This window comes from Nanorana parkeri, unplaced genomic scaffold (genome assembly GCF_000935625.1).
Source record: "Nanorana parkeri isolate BGI_ZX_2015 unplaced genomic scaffold, ASM93562v1 scaffold340, whole genome shotgun sequence".
NCBI lineage: Eukaryota > Metazoa > Chordata > Amphibia > Anura > Dicroglossidae > Nanorana > Nanorana parkeri.
Window position 1 is genome coordinate 704,993 of NW_017306608.1, and position 25,584 is coordinate 730,576.

The window sequence follows — 25,584 nt, forward strand, 5'->3', positions numbered from 1 at the left end:
TGTAATAGGTGCATTAGCAATCCAGCTATTGGCAGCAGCCAATCTGCTCTCCATATACTAATATACTCTGAATTCTCTGTATTCTGCTCCATACTATGAATCACGTATGTGGCCCAGGAGTTGTAATGTGCTTCTAACACATGTATCTACAGTACTGACATGTTTACCAGATGGGAATTATCGGCTATGTTGTGTTCATGAATTATAATTGTTAAATGCAATTGTAAAATTACAATGAAGAAAAAATATAACATTGTCATTTTACTACAATTTAAAACTTATTTCCACATTTGCAGCCAAATTGGAGTAATTGGAGGTTAAAGATCTAGAATCATTGTATATTAATGAAAATAGGAATGCACTGATACTAGTATCGATATCGGTGCCGATACCGAGTATTTGGGCGAGTACTCGCCCAAATGCTTCAATGCCTAGCCCGATACTTCCTGTATCAGGAAGCTGGGCTGCGCGTCATTACATGCTGCCCGGTTTCCTGATTGGCCAGCGACCGGCATTCTGATTGACTCGGGAAGCTGGCTTCATGCTCCCTCGTCAACTAATGACTAATTGGCCTCCCGGCCAATCAGAAAGAAGGGCATCGCGTCATTACACAGCGCCCGGCTTCCTGATTGGCTGACCAGATGGCTCCGGCTGAGTACCGTAGGAAGGCCTCTTTCTGGCTGGAGAGGCCCCGGGGGTGACAGGCTGGACATACCAAGGTAAGAGGGGACAGACTTTCTTGTTAATCGGGAAGCCGGTTGGCAAGTCTTTACATGCTGCCCGGCCTCACGGCTAATCAGGAAGCCAGGTGGCCAAAGTACCGGTATCGGTGCATCCCTAAAGGAAAGGAAACTCAGTCTGTCCCTAGGCTTTCTATGGGGACAGACTGAGTTCCCTGCTACTTTCAAATTGCACAGAGAAGCTCCTAATGCCTGATACACAGATACATCTAACAGATAAGAAATATTTTTTTAAACATTATTTTCAGGTGTGCTGCGTGAATAGGAACACATAGCAAATATATAGCAGGGTTTTCTCAAATTTGACTGCAAAAGTGGCACTACATTTTAAAACTGCATTTGACTAAAAACCGTGTTTTTTCTGGTTCTGGTGTCTTTACCAGACAGATGTACTTACATATACATACTAGCGCATGTGCATTGGTATATATGGCATCACTGTCAGTTTTGTGTTAAGCTTAGGCATCAAATGTATAGAAATGTGTGAAAACTTCTGCAGCTACCAAACAAAAGGATGCAATGAAAAGCATTCAAGCAGCTCCACCATGTTGTGTTTTGTAAAATATTCTTTTAACACAAACATATGATATTTATCACTATATGGAATATACTGTAAATGTTGGAGTTTCCTATGCATTTACATTATATACTAATAAATATCCAACAAATTGGCTTTAATGGGTTCTGTCATAATAGAAATATTCTATCCTGTTTGTAAAATATTAGCTGGCCTTGTAAACCTCTGTAATTTGCTTGTGGGCTGCTTCTCAAAGGAAGAGAAAATAGTGTAGATTTCAGGACCATAGTATACTGTAGCAAGGTGCCTATATTCCAGGTCTGTTGCACCATGCAGTATAGATACATCCAATCATTATAAGGCACTGTGCCCAAAGACTTTGGACTTGTGTTGATGGCATCAGTTTAACACTCTACTGCGATTGTTCAGAATTCATTGACAGGTGTATTTAACCTTCAGTTGATCTTGCTCTGACCTGCAGTTGACCTGCTTCAAGCTGCTTTTGCATTTCTGTAGACTTGTATGGGAATGCAAAACCTGTTTGAAGTCAACTAAAGACCCGTCGACCCCATAATACAAGGCATTTAAAAGGAAACAATCATTTATTTTTAGATATTGATTTCAGGTATTACAATGCTTGTATTCCATTAACCCTTCATCACATGCTACAACCGCGGAGGGGGCCATTGTACTCCTGAAACGTAATGGCAGTACCATGTGGGGTTGATTTACTAAAGAATTAGATAATGTTCTGTTAGCAAAATGAACTTTCACTTACAGAATAAAATGAAACTGTATTCAGTTCAATCATGCAGTCTTGTACAAGGCCAAATGTTTTTTTAATACCTGTGTACGTGACTGGGTATACAAAGTGAACATAACTCCACTTTATTCACTATTCAACCTATTTACTTTTGCATATTTTCTAAAGAGAGGAGGTACTACACATGCCCTGTGTAATTCAATTACTTTTTTTGGAGAGTGTGTAGAACTCCCAACGTGCACAACTGGTTAAAAAACCACCCTGATAGTGGTAGGTGCCAATTTGCAGATGAAAGCACATGTCTGAATGGTGGCTATTGATTAGTGTACATTATTTTCCTCTAAAAAGTCCAGTGTCCATTGCTATGCGTGAACAGATGTTAATGGTACATGTCTACTTTGGTTCATGATAAATAAAAGCAGACAGGATATATGTGCTTAATACATGATGTGGGTGTTCTTGCAGCTGCTAGTATTTCAATGTTTGATTGATCTTAATGGGTTTTTTTTCATGATATAAACATAAACATATGCAGTTCCATGTACTATATAAATCACTGTAAATGTATATGCATCTTGTTAACGCACAGCTTTTCATTTTGGATTGCATGTTATGCATCTTTAACTCCAGCGTCTTTCTAATAAAGATTTATTAGAAAAGGTTAGTGTGCTATTTTCATTCTTCATCTGTCATCATCCCCCCTAGAACATACCAGAGATTAACCACTGATATTTTTTTTGTAGAATCGTGTAGTACGACAGAATCCCGAGGAGAGGAATTACCACATTTTCTATGCACTACTGGAGGGGGCAGGGAAAGAGGATCGAGGTAACATTAATAAATGTCCAGTGCATTAAAGGTTTAACTCAATTTCCTTGATTTCCTATTTTGTATGGCATTTTAGAGGGTTTTTTTTCTTCATTTGAAATGTACTTTTTTTAAGTAGATAGATCTGACACCTGCAGTAGATATACGTGACTAATGATTCACTAAAATGTTGCTGTTCTTTCCTGCTTATTTAGAGGCATTTTCTTTACAATAATGATCTCTAATTGGTCTGTAAAACCTCTGATATTATTAAAATCAGGAACATTCACTGAAAAAAAAATCCAAACCCAAAACAAATGCAGCCACTGCATCTAGGAATTTGTAAACTGCAATTTATTTTCTTTTGGCTTTAGATAGGCTTTAACAATGAACTCTACAGGGAAAACGGTGCATACTAATAACAGAATGTATTTTGCTATTAGCATAAGCAAATACTTTATGTAATGCCAAAACTTGTTTCTTTAGTTTTGAATAGAGTAGGGAATGGTTAAGATTCATGTCAGGAGTTTCCCTTCACTTCCTGTTTCAGAGGCACAACAGGAAGTAAAAGCAAATTGATATCTTCTCTGAGACAGTTGTCACTAAAACAGGTATCCCCAATGGAAGACTTCACCTCACCTTTAGTTCATATGACAGTTCTAAAATTTTGGATTTTCCAATAATTTATGTTTCAGGGAATGGTCACCAGGCAAGCAGTGGCTCTCGCTAGTGGAGATACGTACATCGGCATAGGGACAAGGTGCTTTTCCAGGGAGGACCCTGGAAAAGCACCCTCCCAGTGCCGGGGGCATGTGGCCTGGTATGGCGCAGGGAGGGAAGGGGCTTGTGCTCGGATCAAGGGTCTGGTTAGGAATGTTTTTTCCCCCTCTCCCCCTCTTTGGAGGTGGGGCTCCTCCTTAAAATTCCTACCAGACCTAAAGGGCCTGGTACGACTTTTGGGGGGAACCCCATGCATTTTTTTTACTTTAACTTGGGGTCCCTCCTAACATTCCTACCAGACCTACAGGGTCTGGTATGGTTTGGGAGGGAGACACCACACTTTTCTGGGGGGAGGGGTTTTCTGTTACATTTTTAAAATTATTTTATTAACTTTTTAAATTTTTCTTCTTTTTACATTCATTTAAATAATTTTTTGACTTTTTTTATTTTTTGTTTACATGTTATTTATTCTGCTCCCTACCTTGGAGGTAGCGAGCAGAATAGCTGAGCCGAATGGCGCTCAGCGGCACTCGGCCATTCACTCAATGCCGAACAGCCCCTAGGAGAACAGGGGTGATTGGCATCGAGTGAACTGCTGGAGCTTCGGCTCAGCCAATCCAAATGTTGCAGAGCATGTTCGGCTGAACCGAAGCCAGACTGTGTACGGCTGATTGAAATCAGCCGTACAGAGCCGAAGGGAATAGCTGAACGCCGTTCGGCTCAATTCAGTTCGGCTCCGCTATTCACTCGGCTACCTAAGGTAGCTTAGTAAATAACCCTCTAAGTTTTTATACACAATTTTCCCGTATGTTCACATCTAGCCAACTGTTATGCTAATATGGCAATTAATGCTTAGGGGTCTATTCACAAAGCTGCCGAGGGCAGCCGAGTGAATGACCGATCAGAAGTGAAGTGAGCCGAACACTGTTCGGCTATTCACTTCAGGCTGGTACGGCTGATTTCAGCCGTATATCGGATGAAATCAGCCGTACATCGGCTTGCTTCGTGTGGCTTCGGATCAGCCGAACATGCTCAGCATGTTCGGCTGACCCGAAGTGCAGAAGGAGTTCGACTCAGCCGATCCAACATCTGGATCGGCTGATTCGGCTTTCAGCACGGCTCAGCCGAGCCGAGGCATATGCGATCGGCTCGACTGAGCCGCTCGGCCGTGATCGGGAGCTGTACGGGCTATTGTGAATAGCCCATACAGCACCCCCTCGGTTCTCCTGAACCGAAGGGGTCCTGGGGCCGAAGCTAGCCGAAGGATCGGCCGAAGCTACGGCCAGATCCTTCGGCAGCTTTGTGAATAGACCCCTTAGTGTTTTCATGACTCAGAATTCCGTTTCTTCCATTCTGTAAACAATTAGATCATTATTAAACTCCAATTTGCACAAACACATTTTGGGCTTTCTAAAGTATAGACAACTCTAGTTCTCCATTTATGTAATAAACTGTTCACCGTTTTTTTTCATGATTATGAATTTATATAATAAGTACGGTCCTCAAGAAATGCACATAGTTTTGTTACAGGATTCTTGTTTCCTTCCTCTATTCAATCAGTAATAAACTCTAATTCTCTACTCTGCAGGAAACAATACATTTTAAGATAAACAGGAAAGGAAATGCTCAGAATTGCTTCTATACTGGGTATAACAGTGAGACATGTGAAATGTTCCTCATATGTCAGAGTTAAAGTGGAGCTCTCAATGGATTATTTTTCTTATCATTGACTTCTTTGCTCATTGCTGTGTTTGGGAAATTGAACTCCCTGTTGTGGTTTAATATATTGCCAGTGATACAGATCAAACCGTTTTCTCAAGTGAAACTCCTACTCATTATCACTTACTACAGCGTCTCCTCACAAAGACTGTAAGAGGTTGCACAGGTGAACACGGGGATGTTTAGTGGATATTCCTTTGAACGTATTTCCGTGTAGGTGATTATTTTAAACACAGGTGTACTTTTCCCTCAAAGGCAAATTAACAAGTACTCTGCAAAGCAGCAACCTTAAAGAACAGCAAAAGAAAAACATTTGTTTTAGATTTGGATAGAGTAGTGAGGGGTTAGAAACACTGTCATGTTTTTATTGCTGTCTGTGTCCATATTAGGGGAATGCAAAATTGTTTTGATTATTAATTTCACTGGGGGAAAATTATGTTAAATCCCACATGTTCAGTGGCCCCATGTACAGGACTAGAGGGGAAATCATCCAATAGGGACATTTGTTCCCCTGATATCTGTCTAAGAGAGCATTTTCCTTACATTTGAAAGGTGAGTCTACAGAACAGGAAGTGAATGAAAATCTCCCTAATGAGACACAGAAAAACAACACCCCTACTTCATCCAAAATGAAAATATTAAAAAAGTTTTGGCTTTAGATATACTTAAAGGTGATTAAACTTCCCACCCAGATCTGTCTCAGTCCCAAGAAGTACCTGTTGTTTCCAGTAATGGAAAACATATGCTACTCATCATGCCACCCCATAATGCAGGAACCCATAGAAACCCAAGCTTTAGTGTCTGACAAATTTGTTGGATGAAGAGCAAAATTGTAAAAAGTAGGGCACATTGTGTAGGGCTAAGGGTTGCTATGGATGAGTTTACCCTGACTGACCACTTTTACATGGCTTGTCATTACTTGTGTGAACCCCTTTTTCATACAATATGCATTCCCATTCATATTAGGCTTAATCTAGATAGAAATATGTTATCGCACATCAAGGTACAATAAAAAAACTTTCCATGCATTCCATGCATTGTTAGATCAGTGTCGTAATTGATTGTATTATCCGACTACTTGGGCATGAAGTTGTGCACAGTTAAAATAAAAAATGATCTTTTCCTGCATGTGATGGGGTATTTAAAGTGAACACAGGTTTGCGTCACTGCACTTAAATAAATCTTCATCCATGTGTGGGCATGTTCATGTGTGTTTGCTGTTAGCAGATTTTTGTACTATGATTTTACCATTAAGCTCGTTTATACTGCATTTTTTTACTTTTTCCCCTAAATTTACAACCTTTTTCATTTCTGTTCCACAGAAGCATTTTATTTATTGCAAACAGAAAAGTACCACTACTTGAATCAATCTGGATGTATCACCGATGAGTCCATCAGTGACAAGGAAACATTTCAAGAAGTTAAAGTAAGAAAGTTTCTGGTTACCGTGAGCACATACAGTATATGACATGCTCTTCCTACTTAATAATTCAAAGAGGGCAACATTTTCTTTCTTTATAGCTTACCATCCAAGGGGAACCAAAAATGATGTAAAGTAAGCAAATATAAAAACATACCGATCCCATTATGCCAGAGTTGGGCAGATTAGTGTGGAGTTTGTGCATTCTATGAGCAACTTCATAGGAAACAGGGAACATGTGTAGTTTTTATATAGTAGTAATGTTATAGGATGCGTTAATTTCTTTTGTTCTAACCTACAATTTTCTCAATGGTGTAGAATTAGTAACAAAAAATATTATATGACTTAACACAAGGCTGGACAGATCCCAGGAGCCAGGTAGCCAATGCTTCTTAAAAATTGCAGCTGGGGCCCAACTTTTGTAGTTTTCTTTAGTTGTTGTCAGTGGAGCTCACTCCTAAAAAATCCTGTTGGATCCTGGATTGGACAGACTGGCTGCTGAATTTCATATGAATTTGTCCACCCCTGACTTAGGGGATTCAGTGTTTATCAAGTAACTTTCCAGCCCATACTTTTAATGACTCTTTCTGCTGAATCAGTTCCTTGGCCTTCTATTTTTATTCACTTTGTCCACAAATGCTTGAGTTGTATTTTACTGGATTTCACAAGACTGTTTCCCAACTTGTTTTGAAATATACTGTAGAGCAGGACACTGTATCCTGTACATGCCTTGCATGGTGTCTTGGAATGTGAAATATGTAAGAAGTTATTCTAGAAAGAAAGCAGATATACTGTATATGATAAACAAAAGTTGAAGACATCCACACTTCTTATATCCAATGTGGTCAAATGATAAAATCCAGCAAAAGTTTTAGAATGATGAATAACTACACAATGTACATAGTGTCCTAAATCTTTATTTAGAGTAGTGTTACAGAATGCTAGGGGTTTCAAAAGGTGTTATGTTTTATTCGATGGCTGAGGAACTATACATGGTATAGTTTCTTGTTTTTTTTCCCCTTTAGTAGTTTATTACTGATTTATTACTCATTTTTTAAGGTCTTATGCTTTAATGGGGTGTTTTTTTGTCTGGTTTCCTCTATACATATCATCTTTTTTTTACAGGTGAGCATTTGATACATAAAAATGTAACACTTGGTCTATTTGTGGGGTCCATGCACCCTGAAAATAAATGTGAACATTCATTCTTTGTGGATATGTCAAAAGGAACGCTGTTTAGTTGTTTCTTTCAAGGGAATGTATTTTTGAATATTTATTTATGTAATGTCACATTTTGGCCACTAGATGGTGCCAAGGTAGCACAGAAAATAAATATTTGTTTCCTATTATCCTTTGGCTCCCTCTAGGGGGGATAATGCAATATTACATGAAAACATTCAAAAATGTATTCCACTTTTTAAAAAAAAGCTAACGGCTATTCACTAACGGGTGAAGAGTTTGGAGTAGGGAGGAGAAGTGAACAATCTAGGACAACATAGCTGATTTGGAAAAATTCTCAAATTCAGATCACTTTTCAGTTCAGCTATGTTATCCTAGATTGTTCACTTCTCCTGCTTTCTCAAAACTCTTCATCTTTTTGTGAATAACCCTGTAAATGATGTATGTTTTGGCATATATTCACACAGAGTGACTGTTCATAGATATTCACAGGGGAATGGCCCTACAAATTGTTTATAAATATGTAGAACAAATATCTTGTTGCACTCCTTACCGGATAGAGATAACTGATAAAACAGGTGGGTGCTTGCAGCGATCAAGGATGGCACCATGCAAAGCCTAGCATATAAGGAAATATCGCCAGCACACCAAAAGTCCAATGAAATCAGCAAGAGTCCATTAATTGAAAAAACAACGCCATTCAAAAACTAGCGCTTTTGGGGCCACACAAGGTCCCCTTCATCAGGCTTAAAACGACAACCAACACTGTTGTCATTCTAAGCCTGATGAAGGGGACCCTGTGTGGCTCCGAAAGCGCAAGTTTTTAAATGGCGTTTTTTCAATTAATGGACTCTTGCTGATTTCATTGGACTTTTGGTGTGCTGGCGATATTTCCTTATATGCTTGTTTATGAATAGACCCCTGTGGGTCAACTAAAAGGAAAGCATAGCAGGGCCCTATTTGACCGATTAAAGCTTCCAATACCATAAGGGATTTTCACTGGGCAAACTAATAGCCTTTAAAACAAGTTACCTAAAGCTCTATCTGCTTGTGTAAAACTAGAGAGCAAAATATTATATTTTTTTAATTATTTTTTTTTTAGTCCTGGGCATAATAGAGAAAGATGTTAGGTACAAACTAATATGTTTCCTTTATTCATTCAAATATTTTAATTAGCATAAAAGTGTAAAAAATATGTTAACCAAGATCGACTTGCATACATTCCTTCTTTAGGCCTTTGCATTTTTTATTATGGATATTAAAGGTATGAACCCTCTCAAAAAATCAAAAGTATTACTTTTATTTTTATAGGGCACTAGCTGTGGTACACCCCGTTCAGTTGTGGGTGAAGTGGGAAGTTGAAGATTTACATTTAGCATAAAGTAAACCCTTGGATACCTGCTGTTAGGCCAGAATTAGATATTAACACATTTGATTTGCTGACTGGTTCACTTTAAACAAAGCTATTCATTTTGCGTCTATTTCACAATTGTAGTCCATAATTATGACATTGTAGGTAGAGTTTGTTGTGAATTTTACTTTACATATTTTATTCTGCAACTAAATATTTTCTCATAAAGGCTTTATACATGTTTAAAAGTAAATCCGATGTTAGATTATGAAAAAAGCAAGCCAACTTTGTTTTTGGAACTGTCTTGTATCATGCATTACACTTAAGTTTCCATTTGCTTGCAGACAGCCATGAAAGTTATGCAGTTTACCCCAGAGAATGTGCGGGAAGTTCTTAGGTTGCTTGCTGGAATTTTGCACCTGGGAAACATACAATTCATGACTGCTGGAGGTGCTCAAATCTGCACAAAGACAGGTAAACACACATCTTCCCATTTTAAGTTTACTGTTTTTGCTTTAATGAGTGAATCATGTGCTGTATCCCAAATCTCTAGTGTTCCAATTTATCACTGTATCAGTCAGAAAAGCACAAAGCAATAGCATCCAGAATGAAAAGCCGTAGAAAAAAAATAAACTGAGGTCAAAGTATTTAGCCTCAGTATATTCAAATACGCATTTAGGTACCAGTTCCTATGCTCATAGATAGTACTTGTAATAAATGTATCAGCTTCACCTGAATATATAATAAAGGATTACACTGCATTTTATTGTCAGTGGAGAACCTGATGCAGATCTGGCATCACCAAATGAGATTCTTGCCTCAATTATGTTTGCAAGTTCGGCCTACTCAGTCCATGCTGCTGAGTCATCTACAGACTTCCACTGGAGTCTCCCAAGTAAGGATAAATGAAACAATGATGTAAGCTTTCGCACTGAAGTGCACACAAGAAATGCACATAATGTGTGTACCAGAGAGTGGTAGTAGTAACTTTGGTATGTATGACATTAAAATATAGCTAAAGCGGAAACCTTTTTTTTTTTGGAGGTTAGTGAAAACCCCTGTCAGTTTTTTTGTGTCCCATTGGGATTTCCCTTTATTCCTTGCATTATACATTCAACATACCCTCCAAAGTAAGGGAATGGCCCCTTAGGCAGATTCCAGGTATGGTGGAAGATGTGATCCCTTTCCATGCAACATTGTTAGGTTCCAGCAGTCAATTGCTAGTCCTGAGCACTTTCTACTCCTTAGATTTCAGTGCCTGCTGCAGCACAGGCTGGAGCTTCAAAGAAGCACTGGTAAGATGAGAATAACAGAAGTGGGGTTGTTTGGAAAAACACTGTCACTTTGCCCTGTACGGGCAAGATCACAATATCCTCTTTACGTTGAAATGTAATATTATTTCTAAATAGTGATTTTTAATATGATCAAAAGGAACCGACCTGTTTAGCTTGTAAAATAAATGTGATTATTTAAAAATATATATTTTTAACATTTGCTCAGAGAATGCCAGAAACCTAAAGTACTGCACCCCCCACCCTCCTCAGTGAGAAGTGAAGCTGATATTTGTAGCATGGGTCTTGTAGGTAAAATGTCAATACCAACTTATTTATTTTAACTTGCTTATCTGTGAACTGGATATAATTATGTATTTTTAATATTATTTTTATATCAATTTTTTTTGTGTTTTTAGCGCTGGGGAGAACTGCTGAGTTGCTTGGGCTGGACTCAGAGCAACTAACAGAAGCACTGACCCATAAGTCCATGATTCTAAGGGGAGAAGAGATCTCCACACCACTCAGCGTACAGCAGGTAAGTACACAGCAAAGTGCTCTCAATATTAACGGAAAATGTTTTTGTCAAGTTTAAAAGAGGAAAAATGTGGTAGAAATAACAAAATGAAAATGGAATCGGAGCACTTACTATTCTGCTAAAAATGCTTTTTTGAAACTATGCTTTCACCTTAATGAGTTCTTACCTATCTCTAATTGTTCAGATCACCATAATACTTAAAGTTACACTAAACTCAGGAATTAAATCTTCAAGATGCATTCAAGTACCTTAACTATTAACACAAATGTAGCTTGTTTGTGTATCACTCGGCTGTAGATCCTCAAATCATCTCTGAATTTTTGCTGACAAACATTTTTGGCAATAGTTAAGATACTTAAATGTATTTTTAAGATTTTACTCCTGAATTTAGTGTCACTTTGAACCAACCACTACCTAAACCTTTGCACTTAACCTGACTTCTAAAATAAACCCTAAGTCTTAACCTGCACATTAACACCTAAAATTAAAGAGGACCTTAGCCCCCTCCCCCCTCAGATTTTAAAAATCCTTTTTACCTTTAGTGCAGTATCGTCCTCAATTCACATACTCACCTGCCCAGTGAATCCAGTATTGTCCTGTTGCAAACCGCTACTCAGATGACCCAAAATAGGGCCTAACACCAGCTTGAATCTCCTTAGTCTTCGGGAGCTGACAGCCTCTTCCATGTTCAGGCAGCCAGGCCCCAATGGCGCACACGGCTCCTTCCCACTGGCCACTCTGTGTCCCTTCTTCTGAAGACTCCTAGGTTATGGGGCGAGGATATCCTAGGAGACTGTGAGAGCACGACATGTCATTCATGCCTATTTAAAGATAGGAAACAAACAGGAAAAAAAATATTCCTTTTCAAATAGCAACGGGGGAGAGGTTTACAGTGAGTTACTGTAGAATTTTAGATTGAAGGTCCGCAGACCCTAAGGCTGGGCACACACCTTACAACCATCGCAAGACTTCTGTCTTGCGATGGTTGTAAGGTACTTAAATAAACGTACGATCTGCCTATGTTGCATAGGCAGATCGTACTTGCGATGATCGCAAGCCACGCCCCCTGAGGGGCGGGCTTCCGATGACCGCAATGCCGAACGGGCAGTGTGCGCTTGCGCACACCGGCCCGTGCGGCTGTTATCGTACGGACATGCCACAAACCCGCCGAACATCGTACGATGCTCGGCGGGTTTTTCGAACATGTCCGTAAGTTTAAAGTCGTGCGACCTTACAGTAGTAGAGGTCGCACGGCTTCCACACACCTTACGATCATCGTACGATCGCGGGATTTCCCGCGATTCTCGTACGATAATCGTAAGGTGTGTGGGGACCCTTACACATACCAGTCAAGCCAAAATACAAAAAGGAAGACCAGGAGTGACTTGCTTTTATCAGAATGTTAATATTTTATTTTTTTAAATAAAGGTATCTCAATCGTGGCTTTTATGTGCTGGAATTATGTGGACTATTTTTGTAATACCTGCTATGGTCTAGAATCGATTACCTATTCTGTTACCTAATATTAACTGTCCCCATTTAAGTAGTTGTGGTATGGAGTGCAGTTTTTATGTATTAGGTTAAAGTGTGAACAATTTAACAATCATGCTTTCCCTAACACGTATCCTAATCCTTAAACTCAATACCTGATCTGCATTCTAACACAAAAAAATGTTTTTATACCCTTTTAAAATGTATTTGTCAGTTTTCTTCTAAGTTTATCTAACTGGGAAAATAAGTATTTCAGGTATTAAACTGACATGTTGTTCTTCCATTTTTACACCTCAGGCTATAGATAGCAGAGATTCCATGGCCATGGCACTCTACTCACAGTGCTTTACCTGGGTAATAAAGAAGATTAATAGCCGGATAAAAGGAAAAGATGATTTTAAATCGATTGGCGTTCTGGATATCTTCGGATTCGAAAACTTTGAGGTAATGCATGTTACAGATTGCGTATTTGAGATTAAAGTGTTATTAAAGCTACATTTTTTTTCATTTCTCCTTTAAGGAGACCCTTATTCCTCGTTTTCTAGTGGGTCCCCGTCATGCTCTTCCCCCCGCACAGGTGCCACCATCTTTCTAATGGAGGCACCTGTGCGTACTCGTCCCCGCAGCGGCAGTGTGCATACATAGACAAACACAGCCCTGTGGCGTGCCACGCCTCTTCCTTCTTTGATTGATGGCAGAAGGAGCCTATGGCTTCTCTGCCATCGGTATCCTCCGCCTCAATCCGGAAGTTCGGGGTACGGAGGATCGCTTCGGGACCGGCGGCGGGGACGAGCGCAGCTGAGAGGTAAGTGTGGGGGAGACTGGGGGGGGCTGGGATAAAAAAAGAGTTGCTGGGCTGTTTTTACCCTAATGTGAAGAATGCATTAAGGTAAAAAACGCTCAGACCTTAATACTACTTTAAAGCTGAACTCCAGGCAAAGTTTCTTGCAAATGTTTTCCTCAATAGCCACGAAGGATGCCTTTGCAAACCCATATCTAACATTTGAAAAGTAGCAGTAAAATCATCACAGTGCTGTACATATCTTGTACAGAGAGCAGAGCTGTGTGATCACTCCAGCAGGCCCTCCCACTGCAGGCTGCCTGTAGAACTTTTTCAATGATTCTTCTTTTTCTGAAATTCCCTACTTGATGCCTGTTCACACTCGTGCAGAGGGCACAGAGAAAGCAGTTGTTTTCTATGTGCCTTGTTCACACTGCAACATAGCTGTGGTCTGCAGTGCAGCGTGCTGCAAAAAAATGCAGATCTGCTGCATTTTTCTGCAGCGCACTGGATAGCAACGCAGGTCACCACAACACAGAATACCACGCTGCTGTGCGGGGACCTTAATAGAGTGTGCAGTTTGTGTACTTCAAATAGAGGTAAAATAAGAGAAAACCTAAGGGGCTCACTGTTGTCACTTGAGTGGACACTAGCTGCAGCACTAAACACTGCATTTTACAGTGTGGCTATTGTGAACTGGCCCGTAAATCTCTACACCTTTAAACTCCACCTTTTTAGAAAACCGAACAGTCTTGATCCAAAGCACATCATTTTCATGAACTTCTTTCTACAGCACAACTTTTCTGGCCAAATTCCCCTAACCTTTTGTATCTTTCTATTTTGCTTTTAGATTGTAAGGCAAGAGTCCTACATTGCCATGTCCTAATGTCATTATTTTAGCCACCATGTGCCCATGCTAGGTGCAGCACTGTGGTGGAGGTTTTAATTTTTTAAAGCTCAGCATGTCTCATCAAAATAGATTGCATTCCCCTGTCTAATATATGCAGGAATTATGTATTTTCTGAACATACTGTGTCTCTTTTGTAGGACCTGCAAGAAAGAAAGGTAGCAGCCAGTTACATTCCATCTGTCATTTTTTTTTTATAAACAAGCTAGAGAAACGTGCCATCATCAAGCACTTCATTGGCTGCCAAAGGCAGTATCTTTACCTTTCCTTATTTGCACTGCCAATGCATGTTGCCATATGGACATTCAGTATCATATAGTTCAGAGGTTCTTCATCACTTAAGGTTCCTAGTTAATGGCATGTGTACACATTGAGGTGCTTTTGACAGATGGCGAAAAATCAGAATAACAGTATAAAGGTCTTGCAAATAATAATAATAAATGTTTTGCACAATAATGTGTATCATACAAAGCCCAATCCAGTAGACATATTTTTATTATTCAAAGCTTATCTCTGAGATACTGTTAACGCTTCTTCCAGTCCTTTCTCGCATTCCCTCTAACTGATCACTGGAGCAAAAAAATTAAAAAACTTAATCTAAATGCTTATTTTACCTAAAGCTACCTAAAGCTACAGCCACATCATCCACATCAGTCTTCCCTCTTCCTTTGCTTACATGCAGCAGGGTCCTATTTTGGGTGTTCACATGAATGCCTGGGTGGCGTGAATGCTTCCTATTGGGTACAAATTCAAAAAATAGTCACCAGCACACCAAAGCAAATTCTGTAAATTCTTCTTTATTGACAAAAGAAAGGTATGTTACAATGTGTAGCGACGTTTCAGAATCATTTAATTTCCTTCTTCAGGCAAACAGAAGGGACCAAAAGGGTTCCGAAACATCGCTACACATTGTGACCTTTTTTTTTGTCAATAAAGAAGACTTGACAGAATCTGCTTTGGTGTGCTGGTGACTATTTTTTAATTTGTACTTGATTTGCGGTGGAACCTCTGTCAATACAGCACCCACCATATGTTTTCGGTTGTATCCGGTTAGGAGTGCGATGGGATTCTATGAAGTTTGCTTCCTATTTGGTTCCTCTCAAGATCCAGAAGAGGAGTGATAATAGTATGAGTTGGCTGGTGGTATTTTCAGTGCTGGATTAGCGGTCCTATGCACCTGGAAACAGTCACAGGGGGACAGGGAACTTAGTTGAGTATATCTTGCTTCAACCCAAAAAAAGCTTGCAGGATGGGTTTGCATGGGTCAGAGCGGGGGGAAAGGGGGGGTTATATTTTGCCTGAAATATGGCTTTAAGGTCAAAGGGGGTCTCTTAAGAGTAAGTTAGAAGATATTAGTGATAAATGCAAATTTTTATAGGGTATATTAGATATCATTTAATACACCAGAAACTAATAATCCCACATCTGATGTTATAGGGTGATACATACTATATCATCACGGTCACACTATCATGCCCGTCCTGGTCCCACTGTCTGTGACGATAACTATCAAAGCACTAATACAGTTTTTTTGCTTGCTAATATCGTTTTTTTTCCCTTATGAATTCCAATCATAATTTGTAACTTTTTACTCTCTACAATCATCATTAGTGATATTATACTTTGCAGACTTGGAATTGGTTTAACTTGCCATGTTGGATAGCTATAGTTACATGTATTTGAAGATAATGCATGTTAATATGAGTGAAATATTGTCACTTCTTATGAATTTATTTTATGTTTCTTCTCTGTTATAGGTCAATCGCTTTGAGCAATTCAGCATAAACTATGCCAATGAGAAGTTGCAGGAATACTTTAATAAGCACATTTTTTCTTTGGAGCAATTAGAGTACAGTAGGTAAGAGCATGTGGTTTATTACATCAAAAGCAATTTCACCAGTATGAGACTGATTGAACTCAGAAAAGTGAAGATGTTATATGTACTGTATATTATCAGTCTTGTTAGTAATAGTGCTGGAACATTGGCAGTATAGAAGGGCCAGGGTGTACAGCGTATACCCACCATACTGTGATAACATTTTGTGGGAAGTACACTGTATGCACAAAATCTGTAACTGGTTAAATCATAAATTATTTTAATCTAAGGAACACAAATCAAGTTTTGTCAAATTATGCTGCTTAAGTGACTAGATTTATGTTCAATTGTATTGTCAAAGCTTTGCTAATTTAAAGGGAAACCGTAGTGCATTTTATTTCACGATATAGTTTAAGTTGGATTTAATGTTTTTATTTGCTTGCCGTCCCATATTTTTCATGATTCTATTTAATATACAGAGATTTAGATTCATCCCCTAGTGTCTTATCTGCATATCAAGTTCCACAGTCATCCTGATTGGCTGCTGGCATGAGTGGGAGATAATCTGGTTTCTTTCAGTCTGAGATGACTAATTGGGATGCATTGATAGAAAAGAACAATAAAGCACCATCACTGTTTTGCACTATTACAGCCTGCATACATAAAGAGCTTTAATGGCTGATGCAATGTACAAAAGTAATGTTCTTACACAGAAGCAAGGATTTTAAATAATATATTTACATAAAGAGGAGTATTTACATTAGACCCTACTCACTCATGTATCTATATCAATTTGAAGACCATAGATTTCCTTCCCGGTCATTCATATATATTAACTTGTACTGTGTGCTTCTCTTAGAGAGGGTCTAGTGTGGGAAGCCATAGACTGGACCGATAATGGAGAATGCTTGGATTTGATAGAAAAGGTAAGATCACAGTTTGACCTGAAACATGTTTAGCTTGTATAATTTTACTGAAACAGCTCTGACGCATGCTCCACCAACACATAGAAGGGGCTTTGGTATTAGCGGATATACTTCATACATAACAGATAACGCAGGACAAATTGAAAGGTAAAAAACTAGGGAAAGGTATACAGTTAAGCAATTAGGTCAGATATTTATACACAATATACAAAATATTGCCAATTTTTATGTTTTTTCACAGATATAGTAGAAATAACAGGACAATCTACAACAAAAGCTCCTTTATATAAAAACGTTATTAATGGCATTTGCAGAAAAATATTTAAGTTCTAAGAGCCTATAAAAAAAAAAAAAAACTTTGTAAAAGGAAACGCATTTCATCATGTGTATTTTCTTCTAAAATAAGTGACATTCAATGATGCTAATGGTTTTAATTAATTTATATGTGAAAGACTTTGTTTTTTGTTTCTGCATGCTTGTTCCACAACGTCAGTGAGTCAGAAAGTTGAACCGAAAGACAGCCAGGCTGCCAGTAGTCGTAAAAAAGAACTTTAGAATACCCCTTTGAATGTAAAGAGGTTGATATCATACCCAACAAAAACAACCAAGTCTTTAAAAAAGAATGTAATAAAAAAATACAACTTGCAGATAAAAGCATCCCTGTGCCACCAAGATAAGCAATTAGGAGGATGGGTGTCACTAGGAAGGTACAGATGGCAATAAAATCTGACAGACATTCAAAACCCTTAATCAGTCAAACAGTTGATTGGCTAAAAGATCATATATTCCACATTTTCTTCTATTAATTGATATTTCATATTCTATTAAAAAAAAGGATACGTTTATGAATAAATACAAAGTTACAACTTGGCTTTAGAGCAATATAATCTTAACAGATAATCACTGTTTCATCTTCCCGAAGAGGTAATAAACAATATGTTTACAAGTGTGAACAGTATATTACTATACTTGACCATGATGATGATATATAGGATACATGTATTAATTAAAACTCCAGCCTAGATCATTTTTTGTAGTTTTTTTTCTTATGGAATGGGGAAAGGTTAGAACCTCTTTCTGTTATTATTAGGTCAGAAACTGAGGGAAAATCTTCTCAACAGGTTTAAAAAGATACCAGACCACACCAAAGCTCAGAGATACAAAAGGCTGTAGCTTTACGTAAACAGCATGGACATAACCAACAACATCCAGTCCCATCACATTGATAAAGGGGTCCTACACAGGCGTGAAATGATGCTTAGGTACATGGTGCCTTTGTAGCCATGCACCCATCACTCTTCTTTTAGGTCAGTAGGATGGTGTGCGCAATGGACTTTTAACATTGACATTCTCAATAATGACACAGACAACAATAAAAACCTCACAGGGGTTTTACTTTCTTCGTAGTGCCTCCGCCCAAAAAAACATGTAGATCAATTTGAAATTAACACCCGTGTGTTGACATTTTCACAAATCGGCTTCTATTGACTGGTTAAAAAAAAGCTCCAATACAGAGTGAAACTTGATCTAAAATATTGTTTTCTCATTATATTGGAATTTATATTTGGAAATGTTGGCTATTCTTACAAACATATTTTATAAATGTAAGACTAATGAAAGTATAAAAATAACTATAAAAAGTCTGTATTTTTTTTGTATTAGAAACTTGGCTTGCTAGCTTTGATCAATGAAGAAAGTTACTTTCCTCGAGCTACTGATAGCACCTTATTGGAGAAGTTGCATACCCAGCATGCGGTAGGTGTTTTCTTTGCCTCTTTGCTTGATCTGTTTTTAAATACGCTGCATGCATACATACTACAGTATGTCTGTGCCTTTGTGCACAGTAACAATGAGGTTTGTTTGGCAGAGTAAGCGGAATTAAAAGAAAAGGCTTTTGAAAAGCTACTTTTTGCAGTCTTACCATCCCAGTGGATGAAGATTGTGAAAAACTGGGTAAAGGTTAATCAGAACAGACAATCTATGTGTATCAAGGCTCTGTTCTTATTGCACTACGGAACCTATTATCAAATAATATTGCAGCTTACCAGTCCTTAAATGTGGAGGATACATTTGTTTTCTTCAGGCTAATTGCATTTTCTACAAGTACGGAAAAACACTGAACCCATATCCCAATGGTATAATGTAAGCTTTCCCAGCTATCTTCTGTGAACTTCAAAACATCTTCTCCCTATTATTATTATTATTATTATTATTATTATACAGGATTTTTATAGCGCCAACAGTTTGCACAGCACTTTACAATATAAGGAAGACATTACAATCACAATACAATTCAAGACAAGATGGTAAGGAGGGCCCTGCTCCTGAGAGCTTACAATGTAAAAGTATGTAATGGAGATGAGTAGAGGAGGAGGTATTTGTATTTCAAATGAGGAGAGCAGCCTAGGGTGAATAATGCTGCTCCTCTATAAATTTACTACAGTGAGTGAGTGTTGGATAGGAAATGTGTTACTGGCAGGTAGGAATAAAAGTAAAAAGCCTGAAAATAGAAAACTAATTTAGGCACCTCATATAATGACTGATGTACTGCAGTATATTACATTTTTGTTTTTGGGTTTAACCCTTTCGCTGCCAAGGACGTACGTCGTACGGAGCTACACTAACTAGGCAATCACAACTAAGGCATGTGCAGGGTGTTCTTATACATGTTTCAAAAAAAACAATGTTACATAGTGCTTTCTGAATAAAGACTGACATTTATGATAATTTTAAGCATTTTCTTCCCTCGTACTTTAATACTTGATGTATTTCTTTTCAGAACAATCCTTTCTATGTGAAGCCAAGAGTTGCTGTCCACAACTTTGGTGTAAAACACTATGCTGGAGAGGTAATCTTTTTATGTTGTTTATCTGCAGTGTACAAATTACTATCATACATACAAGACTGTCTTATACTGACAGATTATTTGTAATTCACCGTTACATTCATATTTTGTGGTATTTTTCACTCACTGACATTTAAGAAAGGTTATCTTGTTTTACAATCATGTCTTCTGTTCTCATATAAAGGTCTTATATGATGTAAGGGGTATCCTGGAGAAGAACCGAGACACTTTCAGAGATGACCTTCTTAACTTATTGCGTGAAAGCAGGTAAAGTAAACTGCAACCCCTTTTAGATATACCTGCAAGTTATTCATGGAAAATGGTACATAATGCATGTGTCAGAGTTAATCTACAGATAATACAGCCAAAAACTGCACTCCATATATTGTTCTGACCAAAGCAATAAAGGAGGGTGCTTGTAGTGACAGCAACCAATGGCACCTTGAGTTGCAAGTCACAAAGAAAAGAAAGGTCACCAGCACTTCATATAACTTCATACAGCAAACTATTTGGGGCCACACAAGGTCTTTTCCTCAAGGATATACAGTGATATAGTTAATCTGGGCTGACCAGATTTGGCTACCTTAATGGTAACCAAATCTGATTGGGTTATGTGTACCATTTGGTTATCTGATTGGGTCTAGAAACCCAACCTGAGCGTATAAAGCTGAGCTAAAAGGTCTTATTCTGAAAACACTAGTTGTCTACCAATCACGCTTATCAAATGGTTTCCGTACTTTGTAAGACACTCATCCAGAATATTTATGCAGACCAGTTGCTAAAACGTCACTTGGTACATGCTTATATTGGGATATTGACTAGCATTTTCAGAAAGGTCAGCAATGACATCCTTTACATTTCACTCAGCACTGGTGGGCTAAAATTTGTCCACAGCACATCGGAATGGACATATATTTGTGCCAATATTACAGACCCGTCCAGATTCTGCTGCATTCTATAAAAGTCCCAATTTTTCTTATTCAACATCATCTAATAGCTAGAATGTAAGTTTTTTTTTATGTTCCATCAAAATCGGAGAATGAGAAGTTTTTTTGTGCTTGTCAATTCATTGTTCAGTGTGTCTTGTCCTACTTGTCTGTCACCTAATAGCAATCCTGCCATCTTGTGGCAGCAGGGGAAATGTAGGGAAAATCTGAAAAGATTACTTAATCATTTCTAATAGAAATTGAGGCTTACAGTCTAGCATCCAGAATTAATATATTAGTCGCTGGCCAGTTAAAAAAAAAATGCTGCCTGTGTAGTGTTAGAACAGGGGTAAGCAACCTTGGCATACAGCTGTGGTCAAAATACAAATGCCATCAAGTCTCTGCCACCGGGAGCCATGCCTGTGACAGCGTCTTGTGGTACATCATAGGACTTGTAGTTCCAGAACAGTTGGAGTGCTGATGCTGCCTACTCCTGTGTTAGAACCTCAGAGGATATCTATAAAACACATTCATTAGTGTCATAGATAAAGGTGTCAGTTGTACATTTAAATCATGAGTGTTCAGCCACAGAATGCTTTTGCTCATGTGGGACTCCAATTAATGTCTCTTTTAAATTAGGCTTCAACTAAATATTTTTTGTATAGAAAACATCAGCAGTTCTACTTGTGTCCGCATATTACCAATCTGGTATGTTATGTTCTGTGCTTGTTCACACATTTATAGAGTGTTACTAAGGTGAAAATGACACATTTCCATCAAGTTCAAACTCTCATAAACTCCAGCAGTTTTAGTTAAGATGAAAGTAACACAAACCTCTTTCGGCAACTGTGGCCAATTTTGCTCCTGAGGGAGAAAGAACATTCCTTTTGTTTTCACAAAGGAAGTCAGGTCAACTCCTAGTTGAAAATATATTCATTTAACTCATAAGTAATTGCAATGTTACTGTGGATACCATTTCTTGATTAAAAAGCACCCATTCTTTTCAGATTTAACCTCTATTAACTGATACCTCTATTAAGTGATACTGAAGTCAAAAGGTTTTCAAGCAATTTCAAATGCTGAATAAAGGGGTAAGGCTTCCTATATGCTTAAATGTTTTCCTGGAGAATCAGCTGGTCCACTGATATCCTGTTTTAGTGTGGCTCCTTACCACTTTTGTGTGTGCTAATAAGCTGTGTGTGCCTCCACAAACACACAGCAAGGCTAGCCACTCCCCTCCCCCCTGTCCACCTCTCCTTCCTTCTGCAAGCTAGTAGATGGACAGCTGCTGGAGATTGTGCTCTCCCTTGTGGCCTTGTACCTGACAGGAAGTTCAGGGAAGCAGAGCTGAGAGAGTTGAAGTTGTTTGTTAACATGATGATTGTAAGTGCTCAGATAGAGATGTAAAGAAACACTTTGCTGGACACTGTAAGTGTTTGATCTGGAGTCATTATTGAAAAAACGTTTTGAGAGTATAATGCTACTTTGACCCTAATCAGCCCTAATTTCATCCCTAGCTATTATTTTTCTGCTGATGTTTTTTATTATCTTATATTTTTTATTTACCAATAATATTTATTTATTTTTTCATTTTCACTAGTTTTTGTGTTACTTTTTTCGGTGCCACATTTTTCAGTGTTGAAAAAAAAAACTGCATAGTACTGCTACAAAGTTAGAGTGAGGGTAGATCAATGAGCATCTGTTCGCTGATCTCTGCTCTGGTGAATAAACCCTAAAGCAACAAGCATTTTCTCACGTCTACTTTCTGAGGTGTTCTTGAACATGATTGGAAGACTAAAATAAACACATCTTCCGTTTGTTTAAAAAGCTTAGTGAACATTCCATTTGCTAAATGGACAGTATCTATTCCTTCAGGAAATCAGCATCAGTCATCTTGAAGGGAACCTGTACTGAGAAAGTAGGAAGGTGCTATTGTTACACTTCTCCTTCTGAACATGCAAGTTGCCTGATTGCCATGTTAACTCAGTACCATCTGTATCATGTTAGCCAATGACCTGGAACAGGTATGCAGATCAGGATTACAAACTGCACGCTGGCTTTCTAATCTGCTTGCTTGTCCTGGGTCAGCAGACATCTCAACTCTCCCTGATGTTCCAGGAGTCTCCCACTATTAAATAGCGGCTCCCAGACACCCGGAGAGAAACAATTTCTCCCGGAAAGGTTTATTCAGCTTTATCCAGCAGAGTAAGCCTTTCCGTGCTGTCTGTTTTCTTGTTTTCCTGACATCAAGGCCACCGGCCGCCATCAGTCAGAAAAAAACAGACAGAGGGCACCTCCCTGAAATGAGAAGGGCACCTCCCCCTGAAATAACTTATTTCAGGTCGGGATCCCTGGGTCAGTGAATTAGAAACTATTGAAATCCGAGACAGCGAGAATACTAGCAGCTTCAGAAGGATGTTAGCAGTGACACATTTTGTGTTTCCATCCATCTAGGTTTGTTTAGACTATACATAAATAAACAAATCTATTTGTGTCCATGTAATCAAACCTTGTTGTATGTATGGTTTGTCATTTTCTATACATAGAACCATCATATCTCATTGCTGATTGAAAACAGGAGATCATGTGGTTGTTTTACTAATGAAGTAGAAATATTTAGCCCAGTGAAACTGTATTCAACCATCGAATTATGTCCCGTGGAAATTTCTATTTTTCTATTTTTATTACTCTCCTCTACTCCATTGGATATTTGAAGTAAACAAATAAGCACAGTTTGTTTAAAGTGACAGTAAACTCAGTAGTTAATTCGTAAAAATGCATTCAAGCACCCTAACTTTTATCAAAAATGTATCTAATGTGTGCATCACTCAGCTGTAGATCCTGAATTAATTTCTGAATTGGTGCTGACACTGTCTTTCCTTTTGGAGGTTGTCTTCTTTTGTTCCCCGTGGTCCCTGTGTGTGTTGTAAAGTAGCCCCCGCTCCAAGCTCACTCCCGTGTTAGACTACAACTTCAATAAAAATGAGTAAACTCAATGTGAGTTTATAGTCCATCACAGGAGGGAGCTTGGAATGGTGGCTACTTTACAACACACACAGGGAAAATGGGGAACAAAAAGTAGCCACCCTCCAGAAGGAAGGACAGTGTCAGCAACAATTGAGAGATCATTTGAGGTTCTACAGCCGAGTGATGCACAAACAAGATACATTTTTGTTAATAATAAGGCACTTAAATGCACTTTTAAGATTTAACTCCTTAGTTTTGTGTCACTTAAAAACTGCAGTGTGATTATTTTATTGCTCCCAAATGTGCACAAATGATTATGTGAAGTGTGAATTTTAGCCACAGGTTCACATTCATGTTATATGTGGTCTATGATTTGTTGCCTTTTTTTTTTTATAGAGAACCAAACATACCATTTTCCTAGTGAGTTGCTATAATGATTTGTAAACAGCAAACATGATCAATTGTATGATTCTTTTTACTTCTTTATTTAGGCTTGATTTCATATATGATCTCTTTGAACACGTTTCAAGTCGGAATAATCAAGACACATTGAAGTCTGGAAGCAAGCACAGGAAACTTACAGTCAGCCTACAGTTTAAGGTGTGTAGCATACAATGGAAGCTGAAAGCTTTTATGATCCATGCCAAGACATTATTGATAGCAGATGGAGAGCAATCTTGAACTACATTAACCAAACACAGCTCAGCTTTTTTTTGTAGTTCAGTACAGTCAATTTACAGGACCTGAATATAGAAAGGAGAAGGGCTTTAGTGATCTCAGATTTTGCAGGGTTGTTTAAAATATTTAATTCCAACACAGACATCTAATAAATGCAAAACATGCAGTGATCCAGAGGCACTGAAGGTCACCTCACACCCCTATGTGACAGAATAGATAAACCAAGATGATCATATTTTGGAGATAGAAGAATTAAAGTGACATTAAACCCTCAGATTTTTTAACATAAACCAATACTGTAATGTGTGCCTTACTGTAATCCATGGTAGTTTCCCTTCTCTTTGCTGCTCTTCCTTTTAAATCCTCATGTCTTCTCATGCTGGGAGAGAACTTCCTTTTTCAGCTCAGGGCCTCTTCCTGTAGTGCTGGCTCTGGTTACAAGCCTATACAAACTTATGCACAGACACTGTGTACACATTTCAGAGACAAGGCTGTCTGCTGCAAAACAGAAGTTCTGCAGAGCATGAGAACAGATACAGATTTAAAAGGAAGAGCAGCAAAGAGAAGGGAAACAACCATGGATTACAGTAAGGCACACATTACAGTATTGTTTTATGTTAAAAAATCTGAGGGTTTAATGTCACTTTAATGCTTGCCAAGCAAGATACACTGAATAAGTTCACTAGTATGGGGTACTGCTGGAAACATTTTACTTACTCCCTAGAATACAAAATCCTCATATTTTATTCAGGTTAATTCTACTGTCACACCTTCCTACTGGGGCATGCGTGATTTCCTGGTTGATGAGTTGGCAAACAACTTGGCCCACATTGGGGTGAGCAATAGGATGGGCCCATCTGTGCCTCCCAAGCCACCCCTACCCTCATATTGTCCCCTGTTGAACTCTCTATAATTATTGTTTACCCCATACATACGGAGACATCCCAACTGTTCTGTACATTCCGGGAGTCTCCCACTGTAAGATAACGGCTCCCTGGCGCCCGGGAGAGAAACATTTTATCCCAGAAAAGTTTGCTCTGCTCTATCTAGCAGAGTTAACCTTTCCTGCTATCTACTGTTTTTTTTTATTCCTATTCTGACGGCAGCCATCAGATGTTCTCCTTCAGGTCCTCCTCTGCTAATTGACAGCAGCAGTGGGTGGGTGCAATAGCCAGCCTGCTATTGGCTATTTCAATTTGAAATGGCCAATAGCAGCCTAGCT

General features: G+C 38.5%; 1 protein-coding gene across 1 annotated transcript in view; it reads left to right on the plus strand.

Annotated features, from left to right (window-relative positions):
* The window catches only part of MYO10 (myosin X), a 195,992-nt gene that overhangs the window by 106,552 nt on the left and 63,856 nt on the right, over positions 1–25,584 (plus strand). The window contains exons 7-18 of the mRNA XM_018558447.1: positions 2,667–2,680; positions 2,764–2,848; positions 6,589–6,692; positions 9,561–9,690; positions 10,907–11,025; positions 12,814–12,960; positions 15,962–16,062; positions 16,880–16,946; positions 18,609–18,701; positions 19,726–19,794; positions 19,976–20,058; positions 24,176–24,284. Of these exons, the coding sequence (XP_018413949.1) occupies positions 2,667–2,680; positions 2,764–2,848; positions 6,589–6,692; positions 9,561–9,690; positions 10,907–11,025; positions 12,814–12,960; positions 15,962–16,062; positions 16,880–16,946; positions 18,609–18,701; positions 19,726–19,794; positions 19,976–20,058; positions 24,176–24,284 (1,121 nt within the window). The remainder of the gene's footprint in view (positions 1–2,666; positions 2,681–2,763; positions 2,849–6,588; positions 6,693–9,560; positions 9,691–10,906; positions 11,026–12,813; positions 12,961–15,961; positions 16,063–16,879; positions 16,947–18,608; positions 18,702–19,725; positions 19,795–19,975; positions 20,059–24,175; positions 24,285–25,584) is intronic.